The sequence below is a fragment of the Eschrichtius robustus genome, chromosome 19 (genome assembly GCF_028021215.1).
Source record: "Eschrichtius robustus isolate mEscRob2 chromosome 19, mEscRob2.pri, whole genome shotgun sequence".
Lineage (NCBI taxonomy): Eukaryota > Metazoa > Chordata > Mammalia > Artiodactyla > Eschrichtiidae > Eschrichtius > Eschrichtius robustus.
The window spans coordinates 17720016-17732278 of NC_090842.1; the positions used below are offsets into that span (position 1 = coordinate 17720016).

The following is a 12263-nucleotide window of genomic DNA, read 5'->3' on the forward strand; positions in this document are numbered from 1 at the left end:
CGAACCGCAATGTGCACCCGGCAGCCTGACTCCACACCATGCTATATGCCATTTCCAGACTTTGCTTATTTGTTCTAATGCTTTTCTTCAATTACTAGCCAGATTGAATAGTTTTTCCATGTACTTGTTAACCATCTGCATTTCCTCTTCTGTTCATTTCCTTCATGCGGCAGCATTTCTGATGCTTACACGGCACCAGCAAGCCAGGGGCTCAGCACCAACTAAGCAAGCATACGCCCAGGGCTGGATGCTAGACAAGCTCCTTTTGTAGCATTTATCAGCCATGGTGGAAACTCCAGATCACTAGGACAAAACCCATCTGGATGGTTTCTATCCTATGCCCTAAATCAGAGCATATAACTGATGTTCCTTACCCATGATGACAAGACTGCCTGAACCTGAGTTCCCATCAAGAGTTAGCAAACCTCTCTCTCCTAGACCCTTCTGAGGGATGACAGTCCTATAAGGGTCCACAACTTGGCAAAGGGCAAAGCCACCTCTGATTGTGTTTTAGCAATACGTGTCTTCTCCAGGACCAAAAGAACACTAGACAGAAAGTCAAGGAACAACAGCAACAAAAGCTGTCGTGAAGATTAAGAAGCAACAAGTGTTGGTATTAGCAAAAAAGGTCGTAGAGCTGGGAAATGTGGCCCAGAGTGGGAAAATGAAAATACTAAACACATAGACCAAGGTTAACTGAGGCCACCTGGTGGTGCGAGAGCAGCTCTGCAGGCAGACCCTTAAATGTAAAAATACAGATAAAAAATAGGGACCAGTTATACAGTCCTACCATTTTGAGCTAGACAGTTTCTTTGAAATCAACAAGTTCAAACCCTTTATTTAATAGTTGGGCCAACTAAGATCCAGGGAGGTGAGACATATCCAAAATCACGGAGCTAGTCAAAGGCAGTGCTAAGCCTGGAACCAAGTCTCCCAGCTCCCAGGCCGATTCTTTGAACTCTTCCATCATGTTTCCTTTTTGGCCCTTGTTTTTTTAGTATCTACTTTTTAAAAAGAATTTTTTGATATAATTTCAGACATTTAGAAAAGTTGCAAGAGTAATACAAAGAATTCTTATAAACCCTTCACCGGGGACTTCCCTGGTGGTCCAGTGGTAAAGAATCCCCCTTCCAATTCAGGGGACACGGGTTCAATCCCTGGTCAGGGAACTAGGATCCCACATGCCATAGGGCAACTAAGCCCATGCGCCACAACTACTGAGCCCACGTGCCTCAATTAGAGACAGAAAACCCACACGACACAACTAGAGAGAAGCCCACGCACCACAACGAAAGATCACACATGCCACAACGAAGACCCAACGCAGCCAAATAAATAAATAAATAAATAAATAAATAAATAAATAAAATAATTTCATTTAAAAAAACCCTTCACCCGAAGTCACCAAATATTAACTTTCTATGCTACTTGCTTTATTACTCTCTTTTTCTCTCCCTAAATACTTCAGTGTGTCTTTTCTAAGAACTAAGACATTTTCTAACATTACCATAGTATAATTATCAACACTGGGAAATTCAACATTCTTTAATACTATTATCTAAGGTACAGACCTTATTTAAATTTTGCCAATTACCCTATCAATGTCCATTATAGCAAAAGAGAAAAGATTTTTTTCTAGTCCTGGACTCAATCTAAGATCACGTGGTGCAGTTAGTAGTTTTTTGTGAAGTTTCCAATTTACATAAAAATTGAAAGAATAGAATAAATAATTGCACATTATTTACTAACTGCTATCATTTTGCCACATATGCTTTTCTGTCTCTCTCTCAGCGTCTATCATCAATATTACCCAGAGAACTTCCGCAATAATAAAAATGTTCTACACCAGTGCTGTCCAATACATTGCCATGAGATACATGTGGCTATAAAGCACCTGAAATATGGCTAGTGAGACTGAGGACTGGAGCTTTAAATTTTATTTAATTTTAATGTAAATAGTTCTATGTGGCTATACTTGCTACCCTATTGGATAGCACAGGACCCAGATATATATACGACATCTGTGTTTAAAAAAAAAAGTAAGTTGGAGACATCATGACAGATCAGCCCTGATTACTTTCAGAATGCAATTCCTAACAATAAGGGCATCCTTCCACCCACCACACCACCATTATTATACCTAAAAAAAAATGTATAGTCACTCCTTCCATCATTTGATATCCATTCCATATTCAAATTTTCCCAGTTGTTCCCAACTTTTTTTTTTTTTAAATATTTATTTATTTATTTGGTTGTGCCAGGATTTAGTTGCGGCTCTCCAGCTCTGTAGTTGTGGCACGCGGGCTTCTTAGTTGTGGCATGCCAACTCTTAACTGTGACATGCATGTGGGATCTAGTTCCCTGACCAGGGATCGAATCTGTGCCCTCTGCATTGGGAGCGCAGAGTCTTAACCACTGCACCACCAGGGAAGTCCCCCAAACATATTTTTATAGCTGTTTTTCTCCCAACCCAGGATCCAATCAAGATGAACAAACTGTACTCAACTGCTGTCTCCTTAATCTTTTAACACCTAGAATGCACTCCCTTCTTTTTCCATGACAATGATTTTTAAAGACTTCCACCAGCTGTCTTACAGAATGCTAAATCCTGCATTTTTCTGATTGTTTCCTCATGGTTAGATTTACAGTGAACATTTTTGTCAAGAATACTAACTACACAAGTTAGGTTGCATACTTCTTACTGTACACACCAGGCCATCCTCCTATTGGGGACACTAATTTTGATACCATGGTTAATGTGGGGTTTGCCAGGTCACTCCACTGTAAAGATACATTTTCCCCTCAGTAATTTATAATTAATAAGTGGGGTGATATTTTCAATGTTTCTTGTCCTTAAAAGACAAGCCAAAATAAAGGTCTCAAGTTTACCTAGAAAGTTTATTTACTATTTGATAAAATATAAATGCCAGTTTCTTATACATGGAGTCACATCTTCACATAGGATTTAGCTTTTAAGGTCAACAAATAAGGCAAAAAATCACATATTTCCAAAATTATACCCCTGAAAAGCTCTTAGGAAGGCAACAGAATAGAGTGTGGCATATTATCTTTCTATAGGTTCCAAACGGCCAGTTTTTTGCTTTGCTGTGCTGTGTTTTCAGTGCTCCTTCAGTTAAATATCAGATAAAATAGTTGGCTTACGTTTGAGGACCTTAGTGTATTTAAAAAGTGTACTGTAAAACTCTAGGACTGGGGGAAAGGGATAAATTGGGAGATTGGGATTGACATATACACACTATTACTATATATAAAATAGATAACCAGGGCTCCCCTGGTGGCGCAGTGGTTAAGAATCCGCCTGCCAATGCAGGGGACACGGGTTCGAGCCCTGGTCCGAGAAGATCCCACATGCCGCGGAGCAACTAAGCCCGTGCGCCACAACTACTGAGCCTGCGCTCTAGAGCCGGCGAGCCACAACTACTGAAGCCCTCGCGCCTAGAGCCCATGCTCCCCAACAAGAGAAGGCACTGCAATGAGAAGCCCCTGCAATGAGAAGCCCGCGCACCGCAACGAAGAGTAGCCCCCGCTCGCCGCAACTAGAGAAAGCCCGCACGCAGCAACAAAGACCCGACGCAGCCAAAATAAATAAATTAATTAAATTAATTTAAAAAATAATAAAATAGATAACTAATAAGGACCTACTGTGTACAGCACAGGGAATTCTACTCAATACTCCTTAATGACCTATGTGGGAAAAGAATCTTAAGAAGAGTGGATATATGTATATGTATAACTGATTCACTTTACCATACACCTGAAACTAACACAACACTGTAAATCAACTATACTCCAATAAAAATTTTTAAAGATAAAAAATAAAAAAATAAATCTCTAGGACTGCACTATAAGAGGCAAAGGGAACTGAGGCAGAGAGAGGGGACAGCATAGCAACAGCTCCCAAATTACACCAGAGGCTCTATCCACGAAATGCACAGGAGGAAGAACCACCCACACTGTTTAAATGGTTGTTTCTCTCCTTCTCTTTCTCTCCCACCATTTTTCTGGATGGTATTATCAACTCCCTATAGCTTAAGTGCATATATAATGAGGTGCACCTGCATTATCAAGTTAGCTCTCTCCACACTAGTGAGAAAATACACATTGGGGAAAGGCAAGAGAGAAACCTTTAGAAGTCAGAGCGTGTTCCTGAATAACATGGTCCCAAAACAGGGACCTCAGGATAGCACCAGTTTCCATGGGCAGGCTTCTGTTCTGACCTAGCCCTGCTAATTATTAGATAAGGCAGTAAAGGCTGTAGTCTCAAGTTCAAAACCCTATCAGTTCACTCTAATCCTTCTCCCTTCTCAAAAGGGCTGGAGCAGCCATGAGACACCAAGAAAAGTAATTAAAATGTATGAAGACTATAAAAAAAATCAATAACTCAATAAGAAACAGGCAAAGAATAGACACAGGCAATCCACAGAAAAGGAAATACAAATTTACTTAAACATATGATAAGACACTAAACATCACTTATCATTTAATGAGAAGTAAAACTATGCTGAGAACACAATTTTTTTTTTTTAACCAACCAGACTGGCAAAGATAAAAAAAAAAAAAATCTGACAACATATCATGTTGGTAAAGGTATGGGGACTACAGCCGTACCACCCTGAATGCCCCTGAACTCGGAAGCTAAGCAGGGTTGGGCCTGGGTAGTACTTGGATGGGAGACCGCTTGGCAATACTGGGTGCTGTAGGCTTAAAAAAAAAAAAAAAAAGATGATGTGGGGAAAGGAGCACTCATTGATAACAATAGGTTCCCTCCAGGCGAGGGAACTGGTGAGCTGGAGGAACGGAAAGAATTGTAAACTATGTAAGTGCATTAAATAAATGAATAACATTTCCATTTTTAAAACAATAATTTTAAAATTTGGACCAAAGATACAATTTTGCCTCCCAATGATCACGTTCAGAGGCCTGAGCCCAGATACTGAATGCCACTCCTCTCTCCCAGAGCATCTTGTGGTCCCGTGACTCCTCCTCCTAAAGCTACTGGAGCAGCAGGCTTTCATCCGTGTGATATTTCCTGAGGCCTCACTGTGTGTCAGGCACTGTTCTAGGCTTTGGGGCATCAACAGTAACCAAAACAGACAAAAACCCCTGTTCTCGTGGGGCTTACATTCTACAGAAAGAGACAGTGAATAAATGAAATAGATTCCAATAGGTCAAACATTAAATAGTGACAGGGGCTGAGAAGAAAAAGATAAAGTGGTGAAGGGGAGAGACATGAGGGAATCAGGGTAGAGAGTCTTTAGATGGGGGAATCAGGGAAGGCCTCGTTGAAGAGAGTGACTTTGGGGTAAAAACCTGCAGAAAGTCAGGAAGCAGACCAGGTAGATAACTCAGCCAAAAGAGCATTTCACTCAGCGGGAACAGCAAGTGCAAAGGCCCAGGGGTGGGAGTGTACCTGGTAGAGGCAATGAATAGCAAGGGAGGTCCATGTGGACCTGTGCATCTAGCCAGAGAGGAGTAAATGTGGAACAGGAAATGAGAAATGGAAGGGGTCGTATCAGGTGGGATCTTCAGCTTGTACGCAGAGTGAGATAGACAGTCCTGATGTGTTTGAGCAGAGGAGTGACAAGAGCTGGCTTACACTGTAACAAGACCACTGGCTGCTGTGTGATCAACAGAATGAAGCGGGGCAAAGGGCAGAAGTAGGAAGCCAGGTTAGGAGGCTACCGCCTTAATCTAGGGCGGAGATGATGCCAGCTGGTGGGTCAGTAGGGGTGGTGAGAAGTGGCTGAACGCTGCCCACGTTTTGAATGTAGACAAAACCAGATTTGCTGAATACAGGATATTGAGGAAAAAAAAAAAACAAAATCAGGTCAGTTCCAGGCATGTCACATTTTAGACATTTACTAAGCCTTCAAGTGGAGATGCCAAGTGGGCTATTGGATATACAAACCTGGAGTTCAGAGACAAGGCCAGGCTGGAGATACTAATGTGGCAGTGATCTTACTATTGGTGGTATTTAAAGTGATAAGGTTCGGATGAGCTCACCAAGGGAATGAGCGTAGATAGAAAAGAGCCCTGGGGAAGGAAGGATTCGTCATTTTATATAATTCTTTCCAAAAGTTCCTTTTTTTCCCCCTCCTCTTCAAGAACTCCAGCTATAATATGACAACCCTATAAGAATGAATAGTTACGCTCGTAAGCCAAGGTGTGGTATAATTCCACCTTTTTCCCAAAGATGGGGCTGGACCTGAAATGACAAACTTGATACAGTGCCACTCACCTTTCAGAATAAGCTGAGACTTCTCAAAAGGCAGGGCCACTCCTGCCCGGCTGGAGCTGGCAGATGCCATGTCATCACCAGGAAACTGAAAGACAAACAAAGCAGCAGGTTTAGAGGATATCTGATGAGAAGCGGAGGAACTGAACCCAATTTTAATATCTGAGTTTAAAGAGATAGAAGCAAGAAAATATAAACATCCAGGACTTCCCTGGTGGTGCAGTGGTTAAGAATCCATCTGCCAATGCAGGGGACACGGGTTCGAGCCCTGGTCCGGGAAGATCCCACATGCCACAGAGCAACTAATAAGCCCATGCGCCACAACTACTGAGCCTGCGTGCCACAACTACCGAAGCCCGCGCACCTAGAGCCCGTGCTCCTCAACAAAAGAAGCCACCGCAATGAGAAGCACACGCACAGCAACAAAGAGTAGCCCCCTTCACCGCAACTAGAGAAAGCCCACGCGCAGCAACAAAGACCCAACACAGCCAAAAATAAATAAATAAATAAAATAAATTTATCTTTAAAAAAAAGAAAATATAAACATCCAAGCAACTGCAGCCATGCTGCTTCAGGCAGAGTGGTGTCTGTCTCGTAATGACTACTGAATCTGGGTAGGACTTGGATGGACTAAGAAGGACACAGCACTGCTACATCAACCTTTTAAGGAGGGAGAGCCTAAAATAATATCTCCAAAAAGAAAGTCACAGTTCAACAATTTTTTAAAAAGTAGGGACCTTCCTGGCAGTCCAATGGTTAAGACTCCGAACTTCCACTGCAGGGGGCACGGGTTCAATCCCTGGTCGGGGAACTAAGATCCCAAATGCCTCACGGTGTGGCCAAAAAATAAATAAATAAAATTTTTAAACATTTAAAAAAATTTTTAAAGTAATATTAAACCAATTTTTTAAATGGACATATTTTAATAAAAGTTTCTCCAAGAAGGTATACCAGTAAATGTGCTTATTGGCCAAGGAAATGACAGACCAGGATTCAATCTACATCTTCTGATTCCAAAGCCCAACATTCATCCAGTCGACTACCCTGCTATCACCTGCATGTGCACATGGACCTGGCCAACAAAGCACATGAAATAATTTTTGATGGACCTCATTAGCCATAAGGCATCCCCGTCACTCCATCTTGGCTAGAAGCAGAAGTCTATCTTGCATTTTGAGTGGCTCTTTTACTCATACATAATTGTGTAACATCGTCATTTGTCATTTAGAAAATATTTGGTTCACTGAGTTCTATAGATATTCCAAATGTTGACACATTTCATTATACCCTATCCAAAATATCACATTTGTGAATGTCACCACTGATCTCATCAGACAAGTTTTTGAGTATTGGGAAGCTGTCAAGCTCTTTGTGGTAGATGGAAGTGTTCCAAAATTCTAATTTTCACCTAAAAAAACTCATATTTTATCATTGGCAACAAGCACTGTCAGTTGTTTTCCTTGAAGTGACAGGCTTACTTCATTCAACTTCAGGAAAATGTCTGCCAAACGCCCAAATCTATTAACGCTAGTTTATCTGTTGATTTTTTTTTAAAGTAAAAATGGTATTTCATGAAAAAAGCAACTATATAATACAGCTTTTAATTCAAACAGTCATACAAGTGCTTTTTCTCAACACAACAATTATACTTCAGTATGCAGGAGACGTGCTTTAGGCATATTTCCCATTTTCATCACATAGAATATTAAAAAGACATGCATGCACATGAGTAAAGACAATACAACCGGTAATTTTTACTGCTTCGTCAAGCACATTCTTAAGTGAAACTGGCTTTCTTTCCTTTTTACTGAGCGGGCCATGGTAAGGAACACAATGACAGCAGCCCAGGCCAGTGGTAGTGCCCTGATTCGTGCTATGGCACCAACAGTTTCACTGACCTTTGCTTTTGCACCATGAGTGCATGTGTCACAGTGAAAAAGGCAAAGTTATCATGAAAATAGTTTTGATCCTGCAAAACCCTAAAACTCTCGAGGGGCCACCAGGGGCCTGAGGACCACACCTGAGAACAGCTGCTATAAAAACACTATGAAATTCCTGTTCTATTCAACATCATTTATACCTTCTTTCATTCTATTTGTATCTGATGTCTCTCCTAACTCCCTATTCTGAAGAGCAGTTCAGACTTAAAATGTGGTTATGAACGTACCATATTACTCTAAGAATGGAAGCCATTTGTATGAGAATTAAATGTAGCTACTGCTAAGTCACACTGATTTTGACATTTTCCACAGCTGAAGTCAAAGAATTCTATGCTTCGAGATTTTAGCCAAAACAAAACAAAACCATTTGCCTTATTTATGAGATTTCCAGTCCAAAAAAAATTTAAGGGACCAGTTTTTTCTGGACTAGTCCATAACAGGCATTTTACTTACATATAAAGTAGCAGTGGAAACTTATGAAATGTTATGGGTAACATATAAGAATACAATACTACAACTATTCTTATCAAGACTTCTAGAGACCAGACCTCCATGGTATTAAATCCAAGAGTGAATTCTCAATCCTTGTCTTAGATGACCTATTGGCAGCACCTGACACAATGGGTAGATGACTCTTTCTTCCTCGAAATGCTTTCTCCTCTTGGCTTCCAGGACACCACACCTGCCTGATTCTCTTCCTGCCTCTCAGGCTGCTTTTCCTCAGCCTCCTTTGTTTGCTCCTTCTCTGCTCCCGAACCTCTAACCACCCGAGTGTCCCATAGCTCAGGCCTTGCACGTCTCCCCTTGGTTATCTCAACCCGTCTCATGGCTTTAAATACTATCTATTTGTGGACAATCCCAAATGGGTGTGTCCAGTACGAACCTCACCCTTGAACCTCAGGTCCTCTTTGCGCATTGACAATACTGAGCTTCTGATACTCGCCCTCAATCCTGTTCCGCATCTCAGTTAATGACAACTCCTTCCATCCAGTGGCTCAGGCCAAAATACTGGGGCTTATTCGTGCTTCCCCTTTCCCTCTCACACCCCACATTCAACCCATCAATAAATCCTATTGATTCTACCTTTAAAATATTTCCAAGCTCATCTGCCTGCCAATGCAGGGGACACGGGTTCGAGCCCTGGTCTGGGAAGATCCCACATGCCGCGGAGCGACTGGGCCCGTGAGCCACAGTTGCTGGGCCTGCGCGTCTGGAGCCTGTGCTCCGCAGCGGGAGAGGCCGCGATAGTGAGAGGCCCGCGCACCGCGATGAGGAGTGGCCCCCACTTGCCGCAACTGGAGAGAGCCCTCGCGCAGAAACGAAGACCCAACACAGCCATAAATAAATTAATTAATTAATTAATTTTTTAAAAAATTAAAAAAAAAATATTTCCAAGCTCAAACATTTCTCTCCATCTCCACTGTCACTGCCTTGCTCCAAACACCATCATCTCTTAGCTGGGTTATTGTTTTTCCTGCTTCTGCCCTCTGCCCCGTTCAAACGAATTTCTACGTTCAGCAAGAGTCCTGTCTTTTAATATGTAATCAGATCATATCACTGTGCTATTCAAGAGCTGGAAGCTATCCAGTGGCTTCCCATTTACCTCAAAGTCCTTGTAATGACCTTGGAGGGTCGGCGTGATACACTACCACACACCTCTCTGACCTTGCCTCCCATTTCTTTCCCCTCTCCCTACCTTCCCCATGGGCTTCCTCGCCGTTGCTTTAACATGCCAGCCATGTTCCCCCATCAGACTTCTACCCCTCTGTCTAGAACGCTCTTTTCCCAATTGCCCACATATACAGCTTATTCCTTCACTGCCTTCAGGCATTATCTCAAATGTTGCTTTCTTAAGGGGCCTTCCCTGACCGCCCTGTCAACCCCACCTCTCCACACACACTGTACCCATCCTTCCCCAGTTTACCTTTCCGCCTTAGCATTTATCACTGACACGGTTCATAGTGTATTGATTTCTTGTATTTATTGTCTCCCTCCTCTAGAATGTAAGCTCCATGAGGGCTGAGATGTGTGTCCCCCTCTTAGCCCTGTAGCCTACTATCTGGAATAGTGCCTGGCTCCTAGTAAGAACTCCATATTTATTGAATGAATGAAGAGGAGCATCAGCTTTCTGAAATTCAAAAGGATAATGTTTTGACTCCCTTAAAGTTTTTTTGGTAAAGCAATAAACATATCAACTCTTTTACCCATCAGATTAGCAAGAGATCAGAAGTCTGACAACAGTGTTGCTGAGAAGCCTCACAGGCTTCTGGAAGCAGTGCAAGTTAGATGGTACCTGGCAACCGCCGAGAGAGTTAAAGACGCATATATTGTACTTCCCAGGATTCCACTCCTAGCTATCTGCCAGGGGAAAATCTTCCAACAAATGCAGAAGAAACCATGTTCAAAATGTTCATCATGGCAATGTTTATAATAGCAAAAATTTATAAATAACCTAAATGTCCATCAATGAGGGAATGAATAAATTGTGAAATAGTTATAAAATGGGATGCTATATAGTTCTTGAAATGTATGAATTCAACCTATATGTACAAACCCCAAACTATAATACTAGACCTAAAAAAAAAAAAAAAGCAAGTGATAGCCTAAGTGTAGGGCAATGCCATTGGTATACACTTGAACTTTCACAAAACAATTGTATCTACTGTTGTGGACACACATGAATGGTATAAAAGTATAGAAGCATGGATGGGAAGGAACCACACCAAGTTCAGGACAGAAGTTACCTCTAGGGTAGCGGAAGAGGGAGCAGGGGAACTGGAGTGAACAGAGAGACCAAGAGAACTTCGAGTGTATCTGCAACATTTCACGTTTTAAAGGAAGAAGTTCTGAAGCAAATATGGCAAAATGCTACTATTCATTAAATCCAGATGGTGGTTTTTATGACTGTTTGTTATCTTATTCTCTGAACCACTTCATATGTTTGATCTTTTTTTCATAATTTAACAATAATTTTAAAGGGGATATAAAGATGATATCTTGAGTAATGAAGGAAAGATTAATGATTGTAAATTAAGCCTCAGGGCTTTTAGTAACAGAGGTTAAAGCACTAAAAGCTGGAAATCCATTATTTATAGACTTTAAAAAGAAAACAATTTAAAAATCTTTACATCTACTGGGACTCGTTCTAAGGGTAGTATAGCAACTCGACTAAGGGTAGTTTTTAAACTAGCTTGTTCTCCCTGAGCTTTAGCTGTTTTTAGCCTTTGCTCTGAACTAGAGAGAATTCTGGAGAATGAAATGCAAAGCCCTCACATGGCCTGTTACATGGCAGAAAGACCAAACCTTTCGATCTATACTTCGTGGCTCCAAAACAAAATCAATCAGATAAATTCCAAAGGCAGCTCAGAACAAAACCAACAGGGAAAGCAGTAGAAATAGAGTAGATAAGACTACCATGTTTTCTTCCTCCCATGTCTTTCATAATTACAGGCCACTGTTTACTAACAATAGCCCACGTTATTTATTCAGGGCTTTGCCCAGATCCATTAGCAAGATACCACCCTGACACTACAAGATAGGTATCTTTTCTTTTCTTTTTTCTAAATAAATTTATTTATTTATTTTTTTGGCTGCGTTGGGTCTTCGTTGTTGCGCACGGGCTTTCTCTAGTTGTGGCGAGTGGGGGCTACTCTTTTGTTGTGGTGCACAGGCTTCTCATTGTGGTGTCTTCTCTTGTTGCAGAGCACGGGCTCTAGGAGCGTGGGTTTCAGTAGTTGTGGCCCGTGGGCTCAGTAGTTGTGGCCCACAGGCTCAGTAGTTGTGGCGCACGGGCTTAGCTGTTCCACGGCATGTGGAATCTTCCTGGACCAGGGCTCGAACCCGTGTCCCCTGCATTGGCAGGCAGATTCTTAACCGCTGCACCACCAGGGAAGTCCGGCTGGCGGATTCTTAACCACTGCGCCACCAGGGAAGCCCCAAGGTAGGTATGTTGAATTGAACCTTTGCAATCCATGTATAAAGACAAATAACCATTACTGTTGAAGGGAAAGTACCCCAAAGTACCTACAATTTCTGTCTCAGGGCCCCATATTGGACAGGGCATGAGG

The 12263-nt window shown here is 41.8% G+C and overlaps 1 protein-coding gene and 1 pseudogene across 2 annotated transcripts in view; one reads left to right on the plus strand and one right to left on the minus strand.

Moving 5' to 3' along the window:
* WWP2 (WW domain containing E3 ubiquitin protein ligase 2) overlaps positions 1-12263 on the minus strand; it is a 145108-nt gene that overhangs the window by 114795 nt on the left and 18050 nt on the right. For both annotated transcript variants that reach the window (XM_068529455.1, XM_068529454.1), the window contains exon 2: positions 6260-6344. In XM_068529455.1, coding sequence (XP_068385556.1) covers positions 6260-6329 — 70 coding nt within the window. In that variant the 5' untranslated portion in view covers positions 6330-6344. The remainder of the gene's footprint in view (positions 1-6259; positions 6345-12263) is intronic.
* Positions 4616-4724, plus strand: LOC137753967 (5S ribosomal RNA; annotated as a pseudogene).